The 26,890-nt window shown below is 39.6% G+C and overlaps 1 protein-coding gene across 1 annotated transcript; it reads right to left on the reverse strand.

The window, feature by feature from the left end:
• Positions 1-9,964: 9,964 nt before the first annotated feature.
• On the reverse strand, positions 9,965-26,209 carry SNRPD1 (small nuclear ribonucleoprotein D1 polypeptide). Its single transcript, XM_044243297.1, has 4 exons — positions 26,074-26,209; positions 17,316-17,392; positions 15,620-15,811; positions 9,965-10,519 (listed from the first exon to the last, which is right to left on the reverse strand). The coding sequence occupies exons 1-4, from the start codon at positions 26,085-26,087 to the stop codon at positions 10,443-10,445; spliced, it is 360 nt and encodes a 119-aa protein (XP_044099232.1). The 5' UTR covers positions 26,088-26,209; the 3' UTR covers positions 9,965-10,442.
• Positions 26,210-26,890: the final 681 nt, after the last annotated feature.

The following is a 26,890-nucleotide window of genomic DNA, read 5'->3' on the forward strand; positions in this document are numbered from 1 at the left end:
CCAGCAAAACCTCTACACACACGGAGACTGTCAATGTTACACACAGAAGTGTAAATATACATAGAAGATATACTCTGAAAGGGAAGATTGCAGTTTAGTGGGTAGGAGAAACTACATCAGAGGTGAAGGTGACAAGTGGTAAGAGCTAGATATGCCAAGTGAGAGGAGATGATCAAGATAGAAGATGTAAAGAATTGATCTCTGTGATGGTTAATTTTATGTGTCAACTTGACTGGGACACAGGGTGCCTAGATATTTGGTTGAACATTATTTCTGGGTAAATCTGTGAAGGTGTTTTTGGATGAGAGTAGCAACTGAGTAGAGGAGATTGCTCTGCCCAATCTGGGTGGACATCATTCAAGTCATCAAGAGCCTGATAGAAGGTAGAGGAAGCTAGAATTTGTTTTCTTTTCTTTTTTTTTTTTTTAAAGATTTTTATTTATTTATTTGACAGAGAGAGATTACAAGTAGGCAGAGAGGCAGGCAGAGAGAGAGAGGAGGAAGCAGGCTCCCCGCTGAGCAGAGAGCCCGATGCGGGACTCGATCCCAGGACCCTGAGATCATGACCTGAGCCGAAGGCAGCGGCTTAACCCACTGAGCCACCCAGGCGCCCTAGAATTTGTTTTCTGATTGACTGGGCTGGACACAGGTCTTCTGCCTTCAGACTGGAACTCACACCATCGCTCTCCTAGTCCTCAAGACTTTGGACTTGGGCTCACACCAGTGGTTCTCAGCTCTTTGGACTCAGATTCTAACTACACCACTGACTTTCTTAGGTCTCCAGCTTACAGGGGGCTGATCATAGAACTTCTCAGGTTCCATAACTGTGTGAGTCAATTCATTATAATAAATGTCTTTTTATATGTAAATATCTGTTATTGGTTGTTTCTTTGAAGAGCCTTAATAAGGTCCCCCCCCCAAAAAAAAGCTTATTGGTTTCCTTTAATCTATGAGCACATTAAGATTCATTTTAGCCAAAATCCCTTAGATGATGTACCTTAATTCCAGCAAGAAGAAACAAAAACAATTATCAAATACTTTAACTGTGCACAGTTAAGGGGAAATACTCAATAAAAGCAAATGCCAGGCCCTAGCTCACATCTTAAAACCACAGAGTAGAGCCCAGATTCAGCTTATGCAGAGCTGTAGATCAGTCTGACAAGCAGATGTGGAAGTGACTCTTGTTTAATTGGAAACACCCGTATCTTCACTGAAATTGTGAAATCGCCTCCCTGACTTGGAAGGCTCTTATGGGGGGGTGGTGTGTGTAGCTGCTGATTGATTGACCATTAACTGTCCATGGATGCAGACAAAAAGAAAACTGAAGCTCTAGGTTTGGAAACCCTCGTCAGTTGCCTTCCAGTAGTTTATTTTGGCTTCAAGAATGAAAATATTTCCTTGTTGTAGAGAGAAAGGCTCGTTTTTTTCAAATGAATCAAATTAATCCGAGAGGTTCTCCAGAGTGGAAGGCTCAGGGACAGCTCTCTCCCTCAAATGGCCAGCTCTGTTACTATGAAGAGCCAGTGTGTATAGTAAACAGCCAGTAGACAATTATTAGGAGGTTATGGCAGTGATTTGGAATAAGAGCTGATAAGGAAGTTGTGTTTCTGAAAGCATATAGCTTGTTGAAACCCTATTTCAGTCAAGTAATTGGTTATCTTCTCACATCCTCTCCCAGGGACAGGCCTACCTAGTATGGTTGTTCCTTACTGGACTATTTCTAGGGTAGATGTAGGTAAAAAGCTTACTGATATTTAATTTTCCTGAGCCTTATTTTATGCAGTCCTACAGTGATTTTAATATGATTTTCATGTTTTAAAAATGTAGCACTGTGCTTGGAGAGAAAAATTGTCATTCAAAGCTGTCAGGTACATGGTTTAGTCTCTTTAATTTGGCACAATATGAAAACTGTTGTTATGGTGGTACAAGATAAAAATATTATCCAAAGATAATAATTAAGTGCTGGTGATGCTGTGGAAATCAGAACCTTTTTTTTTTTTTTAAAGATTTTATTTGACAGAGAGACTACAAGCAGGCAGAGCAGCAGGCAGAGAGAGAGAGAGAAGCAGGCTCCCCATGGAGCAGGGAGCCCAATATGGGACTTGATCCCAGGACGCTGGGATCATGACCTGAGCTGAAGGCCGATGCCCAACTGACAAAGCCACCCAGGTGCCCCAGAAATTGGAACCTTTATACATTTTATACATGGTTGATGGGAATGTCAAAGGTTACAGCCACTTTGGAAAACAGTCTAGCAGTTTCTCAGAATGTTAATCATAGTTACCATATGATCCAAGAGTTCCATTTCTAGGTGTATACACAAGAAAGTTGAAAACCTGCCCACAGAAACTTGTACATGAATGTTCATAGCAGTATTACTCACAATAGTCCCAAACAGAAATAACCAAAATGTCTGTCAACCGATGAAGAAAGAGAATGTGGCATAGTCATACCATGGGATGTTATTCAGCAGTAAATGAAGTACTGGAGTGGGGGAAAAAAATAAATGAAGTACTAACATGCTACAACTTGGATGAACTTCGAAAACATAATGTTAAGTCAAAAAAGTCAGTGCTAAAGGACCACATATTGTTTCCATTTATACAAACTGCCCAGGATAGGCAAATTTAGACAGACAAAAAGTAGATTGGTGGTTGCTAAGGGTTAGAGGCAGATAAGGGGAGTTTGGAGGTTGATAGCTAAAGTGATGGAATTTGTTTCGGCCAGTAATGAAATGTGATGGATGCACAATCCTGTAAATATACTAAACGCCACCAAGTCTCAAGCTTTAAATGGGTAAATTGTATTATATGTGAATTACATCTCAATAAAGCTGTTCATGAAAAGAAAACCCAAATGTCAGTAAAAATTCAGGCATATTCAAATAATTAAAAATGAAATTTCAGAAAAAATAAGGCTTAAAATCTAAAGGAAAAAATTATAGTAAGATTACTCAGAATCAGGTCCTTAAGTGTATTAACTTGAACTACAAAGTATTTTCCACCACTGGCACAAATGTAATTCTCTATAGCAAGTCAACTACTTTAGTTATCAATTGCAACAAGTTACCCCAGAAAGAACTACTTAGAGGTCCACATTCTATGGGTATTTACTGTCATGCATCCAAGGATCCCCGGGGCCAATTCTCAAATGGCATTTCCCCACATCCCTCAGGAATATGCCTCCTAACATTGGACATAAAATAATCCTATCCAAACACAACTTCCAAATAATGCAAAAATTGTGCTGACATTCTGTATTTTAAGAGACAAGTCAGTATGGAACTTGGTACACTTCAACTTAACTGAAGTGAAAGGTACCAGCTTTTGCTTCTCTGTTGTAAAGCAGGCAGCCAGGGGTAGCAGAGTGGGTAAAACTTGGCAGGTAGAGCATTAAGAGTATGAGAGCATAGGTTGCCTCTGAACAAATGATCTTGAGGAATTTGGACCAGGAAGTGAGGAAATGAGAGCCGGCCAGAAAGACCTGTTAAACACTTCAGAGCAGGGCGCCTGGGTGGCTCAGTGGGTTAAGCCGCTGTCTTCGGCTCAGGTCATGATCTCGGAGTCCTGGGATCGAGTCCCGCATCGGGCTCTCTGCTCAGCGGGGAGCCTGCTTCCCTCTCTCTCTCTCTCTGCCTGCCTCTCTGCCTACTTGTGATTTCTCTCTGTCAAATGAATAAATAAAATCTAAAAAAACAAAAAAAAAAACACTTCAGAGCAGAGCATTTTACTTGTTTCCGTACCCACCCCTCAAGCTCCCCGGCCCTGTATGAACTTACCACACCAAACCTACCTCCAATTCTGTAGCTTCATCCTGTCGGGACCACACCAAGAGGCCAACTTCATCAAACCAGATATGAAGAATGGGATGTTAATCTTCAAGCAGGAAGAGAGGAAAGAGCTTTTCCTCTGGGGGAGGCAGGGAGATGGTCAGGTGTGCAATACTAGTGTGAAAGAGCCAAATGTCAAAATTTCAGAAATGTTATGAACTAGTTGACAGAACGTTAGTAGTTTGAAATTGCCATGGTAGAGGAATCAGCAAATGCTACAAATTGTTTAACATTTACCAGCACACCACAGGCCCACAGGGTGTGTCTCTGAACCTTTCCTAGCAAGCTTTAAGTTTTGCTGGTCAAGCACATGTGACAAATCCCTTTTGTGCCTACACTCACTGGTGTCATTTTCAGAGATAATGATAGTACTTATATTAATTATTCAGAGCCGAAGTGATAGTACTTATATTAATACTTGTTTTCCTTTAGCCTATTTTCAAGTACAGCTTTGAAAATCATATTTCCTTTTAAAAATGCATAGAAATAGGGGCACCTGGGTGGCATAATCAGTTAATTATCTGCCTTCGGCTCAGGTCTTGATCCCAGGGTCCTGGGATTGAGCCCCACATTGGGCTCCTTGCTCCATGGGGAAATCTGCTTCTCTGTCTCTGCCCCCACTCTTTCTCAAGTAAATAATAAAAAATGAACAGAAATAGTAAGCTGAACCATATGAAAGTGATGTTTTTGTAGGTCAAGACAATTAAGTATCAGCAATTTCAAGTGGTTCAACCTAAGAACACCCGTCACCCAGCTTAAGACACAGAGCAAAAAAAAAAAAAAAAAAAGACACAGAGCATTACCAAACAAACAAAAAACAAGAACCCAGAGGATTACCCAGGTAAAACTCATGTGTCCCCTTCTACCACACTCCCTTCCTTTTGTTTTTACATTTCTAAAACTTAACCACTTGTCAACATCCTTAAAGGTTTATATGCTTTATATGCTTTATATGCTTTTACTCCATCTACTTGTGATTTCTGTCAAATAAATACATAAAATCTTTAAAAAAAAAAGAAATTAACACGATGAAAATCTTTTTTTTTAAAGATTTTATGTATTTATTTGACAGAGAGAGATTACAAGTAGGCAGAGAGGCAGGCGAGAGAGAAGGAGGAGGAAGCAGGCTCCCTGCTGAGCAGAGAGCCCCATGCGGGACTCGATCCCAGGACCCCGAGATCATGACCTGAGCCGAAGGCAGCGGCTTAACCCACTGAGCCACCCAGGTGCCCAACACGATAAAAATCTTTAAAAGATTTTATTTGACACACAGAGAGAGACAGTAAAAGAGAGAACACAAGCAGGGGGAATGGGAGACAGAGAAGCAGGCTTCCCAAGGAGCTGGGAGCCTGATGCCGGGCTCAATTCCAGGACCCTGGGATCATGACCTGAGCTGAAGTCAGACACTTAGCAGCTGAGACACCCAGGTGCCCCCTTTCTTCAGAATGAACATCAGAATCAATATACCAGGCAAGAACAAAGGGTTCTTGGACAGACTTACATCTGAATTCCAGCTGCTTAAAAACCATGGGACTTTAAAAATTGCACTTAAAAACTGTGGGACTTAACTTTCTGAAAACAGCAAACACTATCTGCTCACACAGTTCTGAGGGTTAAAAGAAATTACATGTAAAGGGCTTAGCACTCCAGTATTTGGCAAATGACAAGAGTAGTGCTGTCCACTTAAAAAGTCCCTTTGTGGCAATTGCATTACAATTACAAAATAATGAGAAAAACCTGGCACAGAATTAGCATTTAACATACTATCAACAGAGAAATTATTTAAAAATTCGTTGGGTGCCTGGGTGGCTCAGTGAAGCATCTTGCCTTCAGCTCAGGTCATGATCTCAGGTCCTAGGATTGAGCACTGCATCAGGCTCCCTGCTCAATGGAAAGCCTGCTTCTCCCTCTCCCACTCCCCCTGCTTGTGTTCTCTCTTTCCCTCTCTGTCAAATAAATAAAAACTTTTTAAAAAGGCTAAAAAAATAAATAAAAATAAAAATTCACCAGGGGGACACCTGGGTGGCTCAGTCAGTTGATTAAGTGTCCAACTCTTAATTTCAGTTCCAGTGGTAATCTCAAGGTTGTGGGGTCCAAACCCCCCAAAAGGCTCTGCACTGGGTATGGAACCTGCTTTAAGAGTCTCTCCCCGTCTGTTCCTTCCGCTACTTGTGCATGTGTGCTAAAAAAACCAAAACCAAAACCAAAAAAAACCCAGGGTCAATCTGGCTGGCTCAGTCAGTAGAGCATGCGACTCTCGATCTCAGGGTTGTGAGTTTAGACCCTACATTGGGTATAGAGATTACTTAAAAATAAAATCTTAAAAAAAATCACCAGGATAGGGGCGCCTGGGTGGCTCAGTGGGTTAAGCTGCTGCTTTCGGCTCAGGTCATGATCTCAGGGTCCTGGGATCGAGTCCCGCATGGGGCTCTCTGCTCAGCAGGGAGCCTGCTTCCCTCTCTCTCTCTGCCTGCCTCTCCATCTACTTGTGATTTCTCTGTCAAATAAATAAATAAAATCTTAAAAAAAATCACCAGGATAATTGCATTAAACTTATTAGTTAGGGGAATTCACATCTTTATACTGGTTTCCCCACCCTGATACGTGCGTGGTACCAGTCTTGGTTTTGAGATTCAGGAATTTTTTTAAAAAGCCAGAAATGATTTTTGCCACTGTTCCACAAGTATTTAAATAGGAAAATTTCTAGAAAACATGGAAAATCTTTAAAGACAAAGTGGTTGTAGTAACTCATGAGTTCTACTTAAGTCTTACAGATCACACTGTAATTTCTGTGGTTCATTGACTCTACAACACCAAAGTACAGATGCACTTGTTATTCTACACACCAACAAAGAAACTTGATTTGATACCAAACTTAAATTTACACCATTTAGGAAGCACTGCAAGATCAGAAATATTAAAATATACTTCAACAATACATGAAATACTTTGGTATTTAATCTCAACAGAATGTTAAATGTGGTCAATCCTCATTATTCATGGATTCTGTATTTGGGAAGTCACTTACTTGCTACAATTTACTTCTAAGTCCAAAATTAATACTTACAGTCCTTTCGTAGTCATGCATGAACATGCAAAGAGCAGCAAAACATTGTCACCTTATACACTCATATTCCCAGGTGCCTTTGACCAAAGCAACACTTTGCCTTGTTCCAATTCTTACTGTAAACAAAACGTCCTTTTCATGGTCTAGTCCCAGTTTTTTGTATTTTGTGCTTTTGTTGTTTAAAATGGCCTCTAAGTGTTGTGCTGTCTTGTATTCCTAAGCACAAGAAGGCTGTGAGATGGAGCACCTGGCTGGCTTGGTTGGTAGAGTATGCAACTCTAGATCTCAAGCCCCACATTGGGCATAAAGCTTACTGGGGAGGGGGTAAATAAAGAATGTGATGTGCTTTTTGTAGGAAACGTGTTAAGTTTTGCTCAGACAGAAGTTACAGGGCTGTTGGTCATGAATTCAACGTTAAAAAAAAATATATATATATATATATATATATATATCTATAAATTAGTGTCTAAATAAATACACACATAAAACAAGGTTATGTATTGACCCATTGATGAAAATGTTGTGACCACAGACCCAGAGAAACCTAACCCTTTATTTTCCCTAGGAGCAATGGTTCAGTATTCACAAATACAGGGTTCTCAGGACTTTATACAACAGAACTACTGTAATAAGAATCAACTCCACTTGACATCTAGAGACTTTCGTGTTATTTTTGTAAAATCAATCACTATTATATACTAACTTTATCCAAAATATAAGAAACACATAAGCAAAACTTTAAACTTTTACTAAAAAACTACAGAAAAAATGGAACAGTACCATGTTCTTACACAGAAAATAGTAAATAGTCCAAAATTTATCTTCCTTTACAAAAGTGTACCTTATTCGTGGATTCATGAATTTTCACATTAAATAATGAAGGCCAATATTAGACATTCTTTTCTGTTGTTTTAACTGAAATGTCTTTGGAAAATGTCTCCTATTCATTTAAGATAGTTTCTTCATCATGTTAAGGACTTATCTTTTGGTTTAGGTTTTCAGGAATAAATGCTGTATGTTAACTAAGTATTATTCTGACATCTGTTATAGCAGATCATGTTAGTTTTGTTTGACTGCTGCTTATATTATTTCAAAATACTAAGCCATCTTGCATAACCCAACATAATTCCAACAGATTAAAACAGACTATCTACCTAAACTCACATTTCATCAAGAAAATTAAATTTCACATATAAAATTTAAAGCTTTGAAAGATTACCACGTATGTGCAAAATGCAGTAACATTAAGTTCCTATATACTTTTGGGGGGAAAGAAGACAGGGAAGTGCATCACAGCTTGGTCTGTATTCTATTCCCACTGCAGTGCTTCCTTTATAGTTAATGATGGCAATCAGTTCAAACAGCTTTCTTTTCATATAAAAATGAAATAATGACCTCTAGAATAAACACATTTCTCCCCACAAGAAAGAAAGCATGCATGCAAGTGCATGCTCTGGGGAAGAGTGAGGGACAGAAGAGGGAGAATTTTTTTTTTTAAGATTTTATTTATTCATTTGAGAGTGATAGAGTGTGAACAGTGCAGAGAAGCAGACTCCAAGCCAGGAGCCTGACATGGGGCTCGATCTCAGGACCCGGAGATCATGACCTGAATCAAAGGCAGACACTTAACCATCTGAGCCACCCAGGGGCCCTGAGAGGGAGAATATTAAGCAGACTCCACGCCAGCAGAGCCCAACACGGGGCTTCATCTCACAGCCCTGAGATCATGACCTGAACCAAAATTAAGAGTTAGATGCTTGGGCACCTGGGTGCCTCAGTGGGTTAAGCCTCTGCCTTCAGCTCAGGTCATGATCTCAGGGTCCTGGGATGGAGCCCCGCATCGGGCTTTCTGCTCAGCGGGAAGCCTGCTTCCCCTCTGTCTCTGTCTGCTTCTCTGCCTACTTGTATCTCTTTCTCTGTCAAATAAATAAATAAAATCTTAAAACAATTAAAAAAAAATGTGTTTTTAGACTCATCACACTGGAAACATCTGGATGTTAAAATTTTCACAATAAAAGTTAAAAATCTTTTATGTTACTTTGGCATTTGACTTAAAATCAAAATGAACTGCCAATACAAACTTTTTTAAAGCAGACAAGATATCATTAAGTGCTCTTTATCACTAGAGCATTCACAATTTGCAATAACCTATTCACATTTAACTCTGCTTCCCTTTTAGCCTGTTAGCTCCATGAGGGCAGAAGTCAACTCATGGTTATTCACGTGTGCAAAATCTGTTCTCTCTGCCTTAAAAGTCTGCTCTCTACCCTGTGTCATCATTGATCTAAGGATGGAAAAGGTTGAGACACAGCACACACAAATGCACTTGCTATCTCTAAATTTATGTAACCCTTTACTGGAGCCTAAACTTTTTAAGATAATCTTTGCAAAAAATTACCTTCATTTAAAAGACAAAAAACCCTACGTACATGATTAAATGTAAATACAGATTTATTTAGTTCCCCCCAATTCTCAGGTTTTTTCCTTAGCATAAAAATAAATGGTGTAGGGTGCCCAGGTGGCTCAGTGGGTTAAAGCCTCTGCCTTCGGCTCAGGTCATGATCTCAGGGTCCTGGGATCGAGCCCCACATTGGACTCTCTGCTCAGCAGGGAGCCTGCTTCCTCCTCTTTCTCTGCCTGCCTCTCTGCCTACTTGTGATCTGTCTGTCAAATAAATATATAAAATCTTAAAAAAAAATTTTTTTTAAATAAAAAATAAATGGTGTTAAACTCTGCAAGGAACTGCATATAGTGAGAGGTATTTTTCTCTAACCTTAACCAATTGCAATAATTTTTTAAAAATCCTTACTAACAACTGGTAAAGAATCCAATTTTGCTATCAAAGTAGGTCTTTTTCTTTTTGTTCTTAAAGGATTTCTTATAAAAGTACTTGATAAAGGACCACTGAGAGGTACACTTCACCTTAACAGGTTTTGACAGAGCTCACAAATGATAACCTATTAGTGACTGTTATCTGTAGCTTCAACTCAAGAGAATGTAAAATTACATTCTACTGAGAACCTTAAAAAAACATCCATTAATGAGAATAAAGTCCAAGACTCCTGAACTGGAAGAAGACTATCAGCGTTTACTAAATACCCAAGTCTCCATAAACTAAAACTCAGGGAAGGGGAATCAATTTTAGACACCAACCCACAAGACATTTGTTTCTGAAGTACCAAAAAGAAGTTATTTCACTCATAGGTAGGTTCCACAGAATGGAATCAAAGTAAAGCAACAAAACGCATATTCAGTGCATGTGAAGTAAATAGGTATATATTCTACATACATTCATGAAACAAATTTTAGTTCAAACATTAAAAGCCTTACCAAGAATGAAATTATTCTGGATTTGCCTAGTAGTAATACTTAGCTCTTAGTACGTAAATATCATGAATACAAATGAACTATTAAAATTTAATTTGACAGTCAACAGACAACTCTGTCCTACATTTATGTTTATTAAAAACTGACATAAACAAACAAAACCTGTACAAAAAATATCCCCAATCATGTATCACTTTGAAATAGTAATCTTGAGAGACATTATCGCCTAGGACCCCCTCTTCCTCTACCCCGACCACGTCCTCTTCCTCTTCCTCGGCCTCGGCCTCTTCCTGCAACTAAGAAGAGAAAAAAGCGAAGTTAATTCTCTTCTGCACTGATTGTTACCTGGGCCACCACAAATAGCATCTACAGGAAAGAAAACTTTAACCCAGCTTCTCTCAAATGTGACCTCAGAGGCATCCCTCCCAACACATTACCATGCAGAACCAAAAACTGATGGCTTACAAAGACAATTAAATGTTTGTTCCACCTGATTTATTGAGAAATTCATCACATTTTAAAATATCTATCACGTCTCAAATTCAACACAAAATAAAATCCAAATGATCTGAACCTTACACAAGATGGAAGAGATATCAACAGAACAGAACGTGAACACCATGTGTTAGATTTTTTGGTTACTGAATAGGATCCAAGCAAATTAATTCAAAGCTAAGTAAGTTTAAAGAACATTACATCAAGCCACCTTGTGACTCTTCAGAATCTTAAATCATTTGATCCAATCAAAACAAAGTATTATAATCATTATAGCGACATCCCTGTGTCAGCTGGTCTCCTAAGTCTACTTAAATATTAGATGGACAGAAAACTCATTTCTCAAAAGAATCTATTTTCAGTCTTCAGAGACCTATGAATATTAAAAAAATCCTGACATGAAGTTCATGTCAGTCACATTCTAAACTTCTACCCACTGTTGCCAAACTTTTCATTCATAGAAACAGAGTAAGTCTAGGATTTTTGTTAAAATAAGGCAGCTTAACCATTTATCTCTAATTCCTTCTGAAATACTACTCGTAATAGAAAAGGAGTAAAAACGGTAAATACCCATAAAGAAAAGGAAAGAGAAGGAGAGAGGGAATACAGTGGTTGAAAAATTTCAACAATTTTTTAAAGCCAGAAAGTAGACTAACAACTGTAAATGTTAAAGGAAGAACAACTCTTAGAAGACCTATGACCTTAGAAGTCAAGAGTGAGATGAAGCAGGGGGTAGAAAACAAACAAAATGGTTGACAAACATGTGGCCCAAGATTGGTCAGTCCTCTCCTCCCCACCTTGCAAAGCTAATGATTACTTCCCTAACAGGTAGGTAGGAGAGAAAAGGTAAAAGACACTTAAAGACACTGAAACAGAAAGACTTCGGATCTTAAAATAACTGCAAAGTGGATAGCAACAAAAGGCAGAGAACCGAGGGGAAAGGAAAAGGGAATTAATCTAGCATTTTTCAAGCTACAGGCTACAACCTAAAATTTTTTTCTTTAAAAAGATTTATTCATTTGAGAGAGAGAGAAAGGGAGAGAGAACACAAGCAGGGTGAAGGGCAGACGGAGAAGCAGACTTGCTGCTGAATGGGGAGCCCTGTGTGGGGCTTAATCCTAGACTCTAGGATCATGACCTGAGCCAAAGGCAGACACTTAACCAACTAAGCCACCCAGGTACCCCTAAATTTTTTTTCTTAACTAAAAGAGCATAAGAGGGACGCCTGGGTGGCTCAGTTGGTTGGGCAGCTGCCTTCGGCTCAGGTCATGATCGTGGCGTCCTGGGATCGAGTCCTGCATCGGGCTCCTTGCTTGGCGGGGAGCCTGCTTCTCCCTCTGCCTCTGCTTGCCACTCTGTCTGCCTGTGCTTGCTCTCGCTTCTCTCTCTATGACCAAAAAAAAAAAAAAAAAAAATCTTTAGAAGAGCATAAGAAACATATCAGGATTTGCATGTATTAAGACTAAATAATTCTTCCTGAGATTTTTGTTTCAGTTATATGCATAAATGGGCCATGATGCAAAGTATATTTCTTAGTGTGGGTGGAAAGCAAAAAAGTCTCAAAATCACTGTATCAAGTGACCTTCTGCAAAACACCCAGCCCCTTTCTCCTGCTCTGCTCCTATAATATGCTGGCTGCCAGGCATGTATTTGATAGCAATCATTTTTGCAGGGGAGCGGGGGGTTGAAAAGCTCCAGAAATGATTCCACATCCTGAAATTCTGAGTCTCCTCAGTGAAGAGGCCAGCTCACTTCTAAACTACCCTACAGTGAGACTCACCAACTCAGGAGTCCAGCCTCCCCTCCCAGAAATTCTCTTCCTAGGGTTCTTGTTAAAAAATAGATGGCTATAACCAAAGAGGCTAAGAATCTAGACTCAGAAAACTATAAGGTACTCATGAAAGAAATTGAGGAAGATAATAAGAAATGGAAAAATGTTCCATGCTCCTGGATTGGAAGAACAAATATTGTGAAAATGTCTATGTTACCTAAAGCAATCTACATATTTAATGCAATTCCTATCAAAATACCATCCATTTTTTTCAAAGAAATGGAACAAATAACCCTAAAATTTATATGGAACCAGAAAAGACCTCGAATAGCCAAAGGAATATTGAAAAAGAAAGCCAAAGTTGGTGGCATCACAATTCCGGACTTCAAGCTCTAGTACAAAGCTGTCATCATCAAGACAGCATGGTACTGGCACAAAAACAGACATATAGATCAATGGAACAGAATAGAGAGCCCAGAAATAGACCCTCAACTCTATGGTCAACTAATCTTCGACAAAGCAGGAAAGAATGTCCAACGGATAAAAGACAGCCTCTTCAATAAATGGGTGTTGGGAAAATTGGACAGCCACATGCAGAAAAATGAAATTGGACCATTTCCTTATACCACACACGAAAATAGACTCAAAATGGATAAAGGACCTCAATGTGAGAAAGGAATCCATCAAAATCCTTGAGGAGAACACAGGCAGCAACCTCTTCGACCTCAGCCGCAGCAACATCTTCCTAGGAACATCGCCAAAGACAAGGGAAGCAAGGGCAAAAATGAACTATTGGGATTTCATCAAGATCAAAAGCTTTTGCACAGAAAAGGAAACAGTTAACAAAACCAAAAAGACAACTGACAGAATGGGAGAAGATATTTGCAAACGACATATCAGATAAAGGGCTAGTGTCCAAGATCTATAAAGAACTTAGCAAACTCAACACCCAAAGAACAAATAATCCAATCAAGAAATGGGCTGAAGACATGAACAGACATTTATGCAAAGAAGACATCCAGATGGCCAAGAGACAAATGAAAAAGTGCTCCACATCACTCGGCGTCAGGGAAATACAAATCAAAACCACAATGAGATATCACCTCACAATAGTCAGAATGGCTAAAATTAACAAGTCAGGAAATGACAGATGCTGGTGAGGATGTGGAGAAAGGGGAACCCTCCTATACTGTTGGTGGGAATGAAAGCTGGTGCAACTACTCTGGAAAACAGCTTGGAGGTTCCTCAAAATGTCGAAAATAGAACTACCCTATGACCCAGCAATTGCACTACTGGGTATTTACCCTAAAGATACAAACGTAGTGATCTGAAAGGGGCACATGCACCAAATGTAGACAGCAATGTCTACAATAGCCAAACTATGGAAAGAACCTGATGTCCATCAACAGATGAATGGATAAAGAAGATGTGGTATATATACACAATGGAATACTATGCAGCCATCAAAAGAAACGAAATCTTGCCATCTGCGACGACGTGGAGGGAACTAGAGGGTATCAAGCTTAGCGAAATAAGTCAACCGGAGAAAGACAACTATCATATGATCTCCCTGATATGAGGAAGTGGAGATGCAACATGGGGGGTTAAGGGGGTAGGAGAAGAATGAATGAAACAAGATGAGATTGGGAGGGAGACAAACTATAAGTGACTCTTAACCTCACAAAACAAACTGAGGGTTGCTGGGGGGAGGGGGGTTGGGAGAAGGGGGTTAGGGTTATGGACATTGGGGAGGGTATGTGCTATGGTGAGTGCTGTGAAGTGTGTAAACCTGGCGATTCAGACCTGTACCCCTGGATAAAAATACATTATATGTTTATAAAAATTTTTTTAAAAATGTGGAAAAAAAAATAGATGGTCAAAGTATAAGATACTGAAATCAAGCCTACAACATAAAGATCAAATAAAGAGAGCAAATATGTGGGGGAGAGAGATATAACTTGATCAAGAAACTCTTAACTATATAAAAGAGAACAAACTGATGATTACCAGAGAGGAGGGGGACGGGGGATGTGTGAAATACGTGATGGGGATTAAGGAGTATACTTGTCACGATGACCACGGGGCCATATATGGAATTGCTGAATCACTATGTTGTACACCTGAAACTAACATAACATTGTATGTTAACTGGAATTCAAATAAAGACTTAAAAAAACAGAGAGACCAAATAGAAAGAGAAACCCGAGAAAAGAATGCCAAGTACAAAATAAAACTTAAGGAAAAATCACTAATGTCTTATAAATTTATACCCTATCCAGTATTTTTCAGATAGAGAACAAGATTCTATGAAAAATTATCACAGAACAGGAGGCCTGATGATTAACTATATGTTAGACTGGAAGATAAAGTCAAAGAAATCTCTCAGAAAACAGAAAAAAAAGGGGAAAAAAAGAGAGAAAAGACTTACACAATCATTCAGAAGACCCAATTATTAAGACTTCCAACAAGAAAGAACAGAAGAAATGTATCAAAGCCATACAAGAATATTTCTTAGCTTTAAAAGGCAAGACTATCCGTGTTGAAGGGGATGATCCACCAAATAGCCAAAACAACAAAATGGGAGGAAAACACAGGGAGAGCAAGCAAAGACCCAATGCCAAGTAATCAAGAAATTTCAAAATAACAGGAATAAAGAATCAAATCCCAAATCTTTCCAAGTGTACAGGGTGAGGGGGACTAGGCCAGGCAGAGGAACAAAAAATGGCTTGTCTTTAACAGAAACATCAGGAATTATTAATAAATACTATACGCTCTCAACGGCAAGTACATGGAATCAAGAAAACAAAAAAAAGTTCATAAATGTTTATCTCTCTTAAAAAAAAAATTTTTTTTTTATTTATTCACTAGAGACAGACAAAGCATGCATGAGCAGCTGTATGAGGCAGGAGAGAGAGGGAGGTAAGAGGAATCTCAAGTAGAATCTCGGCCAAGCACAAAGGCTGACATGGGGCTCAATCTCATGACCCTGAGATCACGACCTGAGCCGAAACCAAGAGTTGGATGCTCAACCAAATAAGCCACCCAGGTGCCCCACAACGTTTCTATTTTGAGTAGTAGATCAAAAGACAAAAATACATTCATAAACATGTTTATAGTCCTTCAAACTTACCAGCTTCCCTTTTCTTAGATTTCACCTTTGGTTCAACATCCACAAGTAGTGTATCCAGAGGTAAGCTGTCTGGTAGGATAAAATATCGAATGTTATTTCCTCGAATACTCAGTGTTTCCAGCTGTACTGGTTCTCTATTCTTCAAAGTCATTTTCACAGCTTTAAGATGGGTATTCATGCTGACATCTACACCTAGAGGGCAAAAAAAAAGCCAATTATTAGTATGATAAAGAAGATAATCAGTTTATCTATCAAGCCACAGTAAATACCGTAATACAAAAGAATATTGTCTGTTCTGCTACAGTGCAAGTTGGTTCATGAGTGTATAATGTCAATATAAACCAGAAATCCTTCCTTCAGAGACTATCCCAGCATATTAATATTTTGCATGGTTAAGAATGCATACAGAGGTGAATGCAGCAAGCCATGGAGGAACCCTGAGTGATACCTGACTCACTGACACTGTGCCCAGGTATTCTGATCTTAGGGTTAGCAATGTTTAGGGATAGTTCTCTCACTATCTCCATAACTTCCTTATGCCTCATTCCACCAAACTATAAGCCTTGTTTTAAATATAACGTCCTATATGTACTGTAGTATTTTCCTTGTTACTAGAAATTTAACATGTCTTTTTAGCTGCTTTTTTAAAGGAAAGCTACTGTTTTTGTTAATACTACTAAGTTGCACAAGTTTTTAATGGTCTTCCCCACACTATTTTCCCCATTGTTTTTAGTGTGAGATTTTGCAAAATAAAAGCACAATTTTCTAGAATAAATACATGGCATTCTCTTAGATATACCCAATTACTGGAGCCTTTACCAATCTATCTCAACAAATGGGATTAACTAAAGATCTAGTTAATTTCTGTTCCTAGGAAATCAGGTCAGAAAACACGAATTCTCTCAAATTTCCCAAAATCCATTCCAAATAGCAATTACACTTCTCAGTGGCACATGGTTAATGACTATACAATATTGAAACCTTATATTGTACTAATTTCTTTTCAAAGCAATTGCTGTTGCAAACATGCAATTAGTTTAGTTGCAAACTAAAATCAATCAGTTATATCTCTCCTGGTTTATTCAGATGCTGGACCTTCACGTTAAAACTTATTTATAAACTTACGATTTAAATATTTCAGAGACTGGGACCACATACTAAAATAGCATTTTCATTCACTTGGCTCAGCAATTCTTTTGCAATTTTGTGGGGAACACCTACTAGAAATGAAAGGCAGCAGCCTTAAACTATACATATAGTATTATTAAAGCAGAGTAAGACATGAAAGAAAGAAAGAATGAAGGAAAATACTCTCAAATAACCCATTTCAAACAGGAAAATCCCATCCTCTATCTTCAGGGACTTTACAACTAATAGAGAACAAAAAATTCTAAAAAAGAGTAAAATATACTTTGGGAAGATGCAACATTCTAGGTAGAGGAATACAAAGGAAAATGCACAAAAGGCTTTAAAAACTAAAACAGGGTCACATGCAGGATAACGTGGGGAATTCAGTTTGGTCTTAGCATAAGTACTTAAGGTAAGGCTTAAGAAGGTCAATGAAATAATCCAAACAAAAAGAATGAGATGTCTACTACAATAATGTTCATTAAGTCACCAAAAAAGAATTCTGGCCTTAAAGGTGGAAGAGGCAAGGGGAAAAGAAAAGTGCTCTAAAGCTGTCTAATCTCCATACCTGTGATTGTTCCATGGACCTGTGTTCCATTCTTTAATTCGATGGTTACAGTTTCGTGACTCAATTTCATCAAAAATCTGTAAAAACAGTGGGAATAGAGTAACAAGTATTCACCTTTAACATTTTCATCTTTTTTAAGTCAAAGGGTGAAATTTCTTTTTTTTTGAAGGTCAAGCAAAGCTTTATTTTCCATGAAATTTCTAAATGTTCAAAATCTGCTATAGATGCTACCTGTATCAATTCCTAATAATAATCTGCATAACAATTTCAGCTTTCCTTGAACTATACCCTCAATATTTATGAAGGAGCATAGTAATACCAGAAGCAGTCAGGGGCACCTGGGTGGCTCAGTTGGTTAAGAGTCTCCCTTTGGCTCAGGTCAAGATCCCAGCGCCCTGGTATTGAGCTCCAGCATCAGGCTCCTTGATCAGCGGGGAGCCTGCTTCTCCTTCCCCCTCTGCCTGCTGCCCCTGCTTATGCTCCAACAACAACAACAACAACAACAACAAAGCTGTCACTGAGACATTTGATTCTCCAAACCACAACAACAACAACAACAAAGCTGTCACTGAGACATTTGATTCTCCAAACCACAACAACAACAACAACAAAGCTGTCACTGAGACATTTGATTCTCCAAACCATTATTCAGCTTAACCTCCAATCCATGCATACAGATCCTAAAATCACTATAATCCACAAATTAAATTAAGAAATTGTATGAAAGTGGTCAAATGGTACAAACTTCCAGTTAAAGGCAAATTAAATATTAGGAATGCGACATACAACATGATACCTATAGTTATTAATGCTACTGTATGGTATGTGTGAAAGTTGCTGAGAGTAGATCCTGGGGGGCGGGGGGAAGGTAGATCCTGAAAGTTCATCACAAGATAAAAACATTTCCCCCTTCTCTTTTTTGGTATTCATACTAGATGATGTATGTTAACTAAACTTACTGTGGTAATCATTTTGCAATACACATAAGCCAAATCATTATACTGTACACCTTAAGCTTACACTATACGTCAACTACCTCACTAAAGTACAAAGAAAAAATTATAACTGGTAGTAAAAAATTACATGCTTCCTTTATGTATAATAGACTAAAAGTCTCCCTTTCTAACCCCCCTCCATGTGTATGAGATTCTTCTAGACCACTTTATATGCACTTTTAGGGTATATATGCTTTTATGCAAATTGGGTCATAACTTTATTAACTTCTATACCCTGTAATTCTCATTCAGCAGTTTAAATACACATGTATGTTTACCACAAATCCATTTATGCAAATCCTTAGCAACAATGCTATCAATCATCTAAATTTTCATCACTTCTACAGGGGGAAAAAAAGAATTTGTTTTTCCCTTTTACTTGTAAGATTGAAAATCTTTTTTTTTTTTTTAAAGATTTTATTTAGTTATTTGACAGACAGATCACAAGTAGGCAGAGAGAGAGAGGAGGAAGCAGGCTCCCCGCTGAGCACAGAGCTCTATGAGGGGGCTCAATCCTAGGACCTAAGCCGAAGGCAGAGGCTTTAACCCACTGAGCCACCCAGGCACCACCCTAAGATTGAACATCTTTTCACAAATATAGGAAATTTGTATTTTTTTTTTGAACTACCTATTTACACATTTTCAATTAGGTCAAAAAAATTTTTTTTAATTTTCTACCAATTTTCCACAGCCATTCAAGTTTGTGGTTTTCATTCTTAGGTTGCTAAATCTGTGAATACTTTCCAGGTATTAAATTGTTCAAGATGTTTCTCACCACAAGACTGTAAAAGGTCTTATTCCTTCTAGTTTTCTTTTTAAAAAGATTTTATTTATTTTGAGACACAGAGAAAGTGTGCACACACGGAACGGACCAGAAAGAAAGGAAGAGAATCTTAAGTAGACTCTGCACTGAGGGCGGAATCCAGTGCAGGGTTCGATTTCATGACCCTGAGATCATGACTCAGGACGAAACCAAGAGTCAGAGGCTCAACTGACCAAGCCACCCAGATGTCCCTCTTCTACTTTTCTGTTTAGAGTTTTAACCCACTTGGAATTCAACTCTTTTCTGTGCAACATGAAGTAGAAATCTGCCTTTATTTTTTCCCTCATTTAGACAGCCAGATGCCTCAATAATGTTTACTAAATAATCCATCCATTCCCCCACCTCATCTAGTCTTTTGTTTTACCTCAGCTTATTACTCTGAAATATTTCAGAGAAAAAAATGGAAAGGTTCACAAATTATTAAAATGTTGCCATTTAGGAACGCCTGGGTGGCTCAGTGTGTTGGGCATCTGCCTTCAGCTCCAGTCATGATCCCAAGATCCTGAGATTGTGTCCCTGTTCAAGGGGGGAGCCTGCTTCTCCCTCTGCCTGCTGCTTTCCCTGCTTGTGCTTGCTGACAAATAATAAAATCTTAAAAAAAAAAAAGTTGTCATTTATATGGGAGTGTCCCCACACAACTTATACTTTCACCGTTATCATCTGTACTTCATCATTCATTTTCTAATGAGAATATTCTCCTATATAATCCTAACACCACAATCACATACAGGAAAATGAACAATAATCCTGCAATATGATCCAACGATATAGTTCTTAATTCTAACTTATAATAAATTAGAAATTTATAATATATAGTAGAAACTTATAATACATACTTTGTACACCCTATCCTAGCATCACACTAAATGGTACATGTCGAATCACCTATTTTGCTCCCCCATTAGACTACTGCAAGGATCGAGACCTTTCTATCTAACCTTGGGTGTCAAAGGCACTGGGTAACAGTTGGCTGAAATGCTTCAAAGATTAAAAGGGAAGATGCGGCATCTAGGTGGCTCAATCTTTAAGCATCTGCCTTCAGCTCAGGTCATGATTGCAGGGTCCTGGGATGGAGCCCCACAGTGGGTTCCCTGCTCAGTGGGAAGCCTGTTTCTCCCTCTCACAGTCCCCCTGCTTGAGTTCCCTCTCTTACTACCTCTCTCTCTCTTTGTCAAGTAAATAAGATCTTAAAAAGGTGCAGGGCGGCGCGCCTGGATGGTTCAGTCATTAAGCGTCTGCCTTTGGCTCAGGTCATGATCCCAGGGTCCTGAGATCAAGCCCTGCATCAGGCTCCCTGCTTGGCGGTAATCCTACTTCTACCTCTCCTACTCCCCCTGCTTGTGATTCCTCTCTAGCTGTGTCTCTCTCTTTCAAATAAATAAATAAATAAATAAATAAAATCTTTCTTTCTTTTTTTTTTTTTTAAAGGGAAGGTAATCTTAAAAAACCACTTTTTTAGTGGCACAGGCAGTCATCATAAGGGGGACAGACATATCAAGTCCCAAATTAAAAAAAAAAGTTAGGGACGCCCGGGTGGCTCAGTTGGTTGGACGACTGCCTTCAGCTCAGGTCATGATCCCGGACTCCCGGGATCGAGTCCCGCATCGGGCTCCCAACTCCACAGGGAGTCTGCTTGTCTCTCTGACCTTCTCCTCGCTCATGTTCTTTCTCACTGTCTCTCTCTCAAATAAATAAATAAATAAAAATCTTAAAAAAAAAAAAAAAGTTAATCTGTCTTTGTATATAAAGATGCACATAGGTATGCATGGGTGGCTCAGTTGGTTGGGCATCTGCCTTCAGCTCAGGTCATGATCCCAGGGTCCTGGGATTGAGTCCTGCATTGGACTCTTTCCTCAGTGGGGAGCCTGCTTCTCCCCTGCCTGACACTCCTATGCTTGTGTTCTCTCTCTCTCCCCACTCTCTGACAAATATATCAATAAAATCTTAAAAAAAAAAAAAAATCCAGGGATTGAATCCTTCTCATATTTGTTGTTAAGAGAATAAAGTCTCTTAACAAACCGTTAATGCTTTATTTCATTGGAAAAAATTCTTTATGCTCTCAATTTAATAATCACTTAAAACTATATTAGCTTAAAATTTTCATCTAACAGTTTTTTTCCATTATCAAGCTTTGGGTTTTAAACTTATTTATTTATTTATTTTTAAAAAGATTTTATTTATTTATTTGACAGAGAGAAATCACAAGTAGATGGAGAGGCAGGCAGAGAGAGAGAGGGAAACAGGCTCCCTGCTGAGCAGAGAGCCCGATGTGGGACTCGATCCCAGGACCCTGAGATCATGACCTGAGCCGAAGGCAGCGGCTTAACCCACTGAGCCACCCAGGCGCCCAAGCTTTGGTTTTTAAAAAATCTTTCATTTTAGGGCACCTGGCTGACTCAGGAAGTAGAGCATGCAACTCTTGATATTCGGGTCATGAGTTTGAGCCCCACATTGGGCATATAGTTTACTTAGTTAAAAAAAAAAATTTATTGTCCCCCTCAGTAATAAGGTTTTTAACTTTTCTTAAAGAACATTTACTTTATTTCAGAGAGAGAGAGAGAGAGAGAGAGAGCGAGCATGCGTGCACAGAGGTAGAGGGAAAAGCAGACTCTCTACAGAGCTGGCAACCCCATGTGGGGCCCGATCCCAGGACTGAGATCATGACCTGAACCAAAATCCAGAGTTGGACACTTAAGTGACTGAGCCACTGGTGCCCCAACATTTAACTCTTATAGTGGTCCAAATCATTTGTGGAAACAGGAATGAAGTAAAAATAAAACATTTTAATAATTAAACAATCTACCAAATGGAAGTAAAAAGGAAAACCAAAGTAAGCAAAAATAGTTTCTGAAGGAATCAAAATACATTGCACCAAGTTCAAGGATGTTTCTTTGACAAATAATACTTATCATTATGTGGTAGTCCCTATGCTTGGCAATGAGGATTAAAAATGAATGACTAGGAGCTCAAACTGTAGTGGAAAGGACAGACACAGAAGATATTTAAAGGTAACTAAATTTAAAAAGCAATAGATATACGAGCAGGCTTTTGCCAGGAACATAATGTAGCATGGATAGGAGGGAGTCAGAGCTTAGTGAATTTTTAGTAAGAAGTCTGTAAAGTTGGAAATACACTGCAAAAAGCAACAACAGCAAAGAACTGGGAGTAAGAAATAGCACAACATGAAGAGAAACTGTATCTACACTACCAATGGATTATTGGGTCCCAGAAAATGAGAAGAATTAGGTAGGTTCCTTTCAAGGATAGCCCAAGCTGTTAAAAAGCTACTGAAGGGTTTTCATCAGAGAAGTGGAGCACCAGGGTCATATTCACGTTGGAAGACAAGTTAGGTGGCTAGAGCAGGACGTAGGTTAAAGTTACAGTTACCAAGAGACAGGAACAACAACAAATAGATCAATGAAACAGAACAGCATCTAGAAATGAACCCACATTGATATAGTTTATTTTCTACAAGGTGCCAATGGGACTGTCAAAGGACTGTCAAAACAATCAGCAAAGGAAAGCCTTTCAACAAATGATGAAATCCATAGTAGGGATGCCTGGGTGGCTCAGTGGGTTAACCAACTGCCTTCGGCTTGGGTCATGATCCCAGGGTCTTGGGATCAAGTCGCATATAGGGCTCCTTGCTTGTCAGGAAGCCTGCCTCTCTCTCTCTTCCTCTGCTGGACACTCTGTCTGCTTGTGCTCTCTATCAAATAAATAAATAAAATCTTAAAAACAAAACAAAACAAATCCATGGTAATAGGAATTTACCTTCCCTAAGATAATGGAATAAATGGAAATCAATGTAGAAGAAATGACCTTGGAACCCTAACTCACACCACTTCCCAAAATTAATTTAAGATAGATCACAGGTCTAAACATTAAAGTTAAAATCATAAAGCTTTAAGAGGAAAATATACGAGAAAACTTTGTGGTTTGAGGGTAAGTAAAAATGTGAGTACACAGAGAATAACTACAAAGAAAAAGTTAGTAGGGGCGCCTGGGTGGCTCAGTTGGTTGGACGACTGCCTTCGGCTCAGGTCATGATCCTGGAGTCCCAGGATAGAGTTCCATATCTGGCTCCCAGCTCCATGGGGAGTCTGCTTCTCCCTCTGACCTTCTCCTCGCTCATGTTCTCTCTCACTGTCTCTCTCTGAAATAAATAAATAAAATCTTTAAAAAAAAAAAAAAAAGAAAAAGTTGGTAAATTAAAACTTCCTCAAAATAAACTTCTGCTCATCAAAAGAAGTTATTAAAGGAATGAACATGCAAGTCAAACTGGGAGAAATTACACTGGCAGAGGACTAGTATGCAGGATATATAAAGAATTCCTACAACTCAATGCTGAACACAATCAAAACCAAACACTTCACAAAGATACATGAATTGCCCATAAGCAGGTGAAAAAGTGTTCTACAAAAGTAGTCATTAGGAAAATGCAAATTGGAGCCATAACAAGACACTACTACACAAGCACTAAAATGGCTAAAATTGTGAAAACCTGGCAATTCATCAGACTATCAAGAAAGATGTTAAAGACAATTCAAATATCTTTATGTTTGGAGTGACAGTAAGGATGATCATGCCACCAAGCATCGTAGTGGGTTGGGCCGCTGCCTTGGGCTCGGGTCGTGATCTCAGGGTCCTGGGATCGAGGCCCACATCGGGCTCTCTGCTCAGCGGGGAGCCTGCTTCCTCCTCTCTCTCTGCCTGCCTCTCTGCCTGCTTGTGATCTCTCTCTGTCAAATAAATAAATAAAATCTTAAAAAAAAAAAAAAAAAAAAAGAAAGATGTTAAAGACAATTCAAATATCTTTATGTTTGGAGTGACAGTAAGGATGATCATGCCACCAAGCATCGTACAAAAATAAGTCAACCAAAAGTGCAAACCAGTTAGACAAATACCTGTTGTTGTTGTTTTTTTTAAAGATTTTATTTATTTATTTGACAGAGAGAGATCACAAGTAGACAGAGAGGCAGGCAGAGAGAGAGAGAAGAGGAAGCAGGCTCCCTGCTGAGCAGAGAGCTCGATGCGGGACTCGATCCCAGGACCCTGAGATCATGACCCGAGCCGAAGGCAGTGGCTTAACCCACTGAGCCACCCAGGCGCCCCAATACCTGTTTTCTTAGCAAAAAATACATTCTCCAGTAAGAAGAAATTTTATTTCTACTAAGACTCAGAACAAGATTCAGTATAGCCTTTAAAATTTTCAGGAAAACTGCGTCACAACATGCACTATCTTTAAATGCGACAACCTGATTCCAAAGAATCTGACACAAAACTCAAGTATTAAGACAGGCAGGTATTGAGAAATTGCAAAAACATACTTTAAATTCTGGGGCGCTTCCCTCCAAAGTTACAGTTCAAATAAAAATGGACTATAAGTTAACCTGAAGCCTTCCCTATAAACTGAATACAGATTGAGGGTTTTATGTTATTTCAATCATCCTAGAAATTATCTACCTGTCTTGACAAACAGAAAATTCCAAGAAGGCAAGGACCCACCTTAAAAAAAAAAAAAAAAAAAAAAAATCCAGGGGGACCTGGGTGGCTCAGTGGGTTAAGTCTCTGCCTTCAGCTCAGGTCATGGTCTCAGGGTCCTGGGATCAAGCCCCACATCGGGCGCTCTGCTCAGCAGGGAGCCTGCTTCCCCCCTCTCTTGCCTGCCTCTCTGCCTACTTGTGATCTCTGTCTGTCAAATAAATAAAATCTTAAAAAAAAAATCCATTACCAGCACACAGTGTAACAGGTGCCCAATAATTGATTGATCTCAACTGACAAATCCTGATTGAGACAAGAGACTAGCAACACTTGTAACTGCTAACTTAATCAGAAACCTCCTCTAGATTCTGGCGCTCCGCCTCAAGGAAAAACACCAAAACCATATCTATCTGCAAGAAGTTTAGAATGAGGGCGCCTGGGTGGCTCAGTGGGTTAAGCCGCTGCCTTCGGCTCAGGTCATGATCTCAGGGTTCTGGGATCGAGTCCCGCATCGGGCTCTCTGCTCCCCGGGGAGCCTGCTTCCTCCTCTCTCTCTGCCTGCCTCTCTGCCTACTTGTAATCTCTCTCTGTCAAAAAAATAAATAAAATCTTTAAAAAAAAAAAAAAAAAAAGAAGTTTAGAATGAATTACTCAAAATCAGTAAACCAGCAGGCTCAACTAACCCGATGAAACACAAACCCGATTAAACACAAAACAGAAAAGCGATTATCTGCGTAATCAGCCACAGATACATAAACTGATTCTGCCTCACGCTGGGACATTTTTTCCTGAATTAAAGTCCTATTTTGAACGAACATGTGAGTTAAGTCATCTTAACTCTAAGGAGTTATCAAAACATAAACGAAAAAAACCCCACAAAAACCCTAATGAAATCAGATGTCCAATCCTGATTTAAAACACAATGAAATAATGAAATAGGTTTCATTATTTCCAGATAAACCGCCGTAGCTTCTAAGTACATTTTAAAAGCTCATTATTTTAATGCAATGCACACAATTTTCCTTTATACCTGCCACGTTCTCAGGGAACCTACACTTCGTTATATTTGCCGGGCCTCAGAGCTGCGACTGCCCAGAAAAGTAATCTAGACTAGAGCACGAGTCCTAACGAAATGAACACCTTCAACTAACTGAGAGTAGAACTCGTAAACCTGGCGTTGCACCTTTAAGGCCTCTAAAACACTGGGTGGCAAGAAACCGCCAGGCTCTTACGTCCCCTTGTCTGAAGACACGCGGGATCCGCGCGCAATCCTGTCTGAAGCTCTAGCTCCAGAGCCCGCCGCGGCGCGGCCAAGATGGGGCGGGAGCAGCTGGCGCGGGAGGCCGTTAGCAGGCCGCGCGCGCACGCGGCTTTCGCGCCTCCGGCAACTGGGCAGTCTGGCCTCCCGCTCCCGGCCCAAACCATCACAGCCCTCACCCCTGGGCTACATCCTCACCTTACGAGCTTCATCCTAGCGGCGCCGTCACTGTTTCGGTGGGATCGTGCACAAAATCCGACTACCCAGGTCTCAAAGACTAGGAGTATGAATGGCCGGAAATGCCTACTCCCTGGGCTCCGACGTAAAGAGCGCGAGAGGACCGCTGCCGGCGCAAAGCGGAAACGCCGACGCCACGCTGGGCCGCACTCCCTTCCGGCTGCGTGGAACGTCACTACGGCCCCTGGCGGCTGGAGGTGTGTCTTGCGAGGGCTGAGAGTGTTTAGAAGCTGGTCCAGGAGGAAAATTCCAGTAAGGGGGGGCGATTTGAGGAGATTAGATCCGATTAGTGGGCACTTCAGAACAGCCGGGATCCGTGTGTTATGCAGCACTAGGTATACCCGTGAAGAAAGGGAAATTCTGAGAAAGCCCAAAGAATAATTCTAATTCTTCTCCAACACTAGCAATGTACCTGAAGGAAATCACTTTAGCTGATTATTTTTACTTGATTTTTATTTATTTATTTATTTTTTAAAAAAGATTCTACTTATTTGTCAGAGAGATAGAGTACAAGCAAGGGGGAGCGGCAAGCAGGTTCCCTTCCGAGCAAGGAACCCAATGTAGGACTTGCTCCCAGGACCTTAGGATCAAGATCTGAACTAAAGGCAGATGCTTAACATATGAGCTACCTAGGCGTCCCTATTTTTACTTTAAATTCTGGTCACAAACTTCAAAAGGGTCCCCTACACTGTTGAGAGATCATGTTGTGGTTCTCTAATAAGCTCACGAGCTATTTCATACCTTCTTTCTTCTTTCCCTCTGAAACCTTCTACAGTCT

The sequence above is a fragment of the Neovison vison genome, chromosome 3 (genome assembly GCF_020171115.1).
Source record: "Neovison vison isolate M4711 chromosome 3, ASM_NN_V1, whole genome shotgun sequence".
Taxonomy (NCBI): domain Eukaryota; kingdom Metazoa; phylum Chordata; class Mammalia; order Carnivora; family Mustelidae; genus Neogale; species Neogale vison.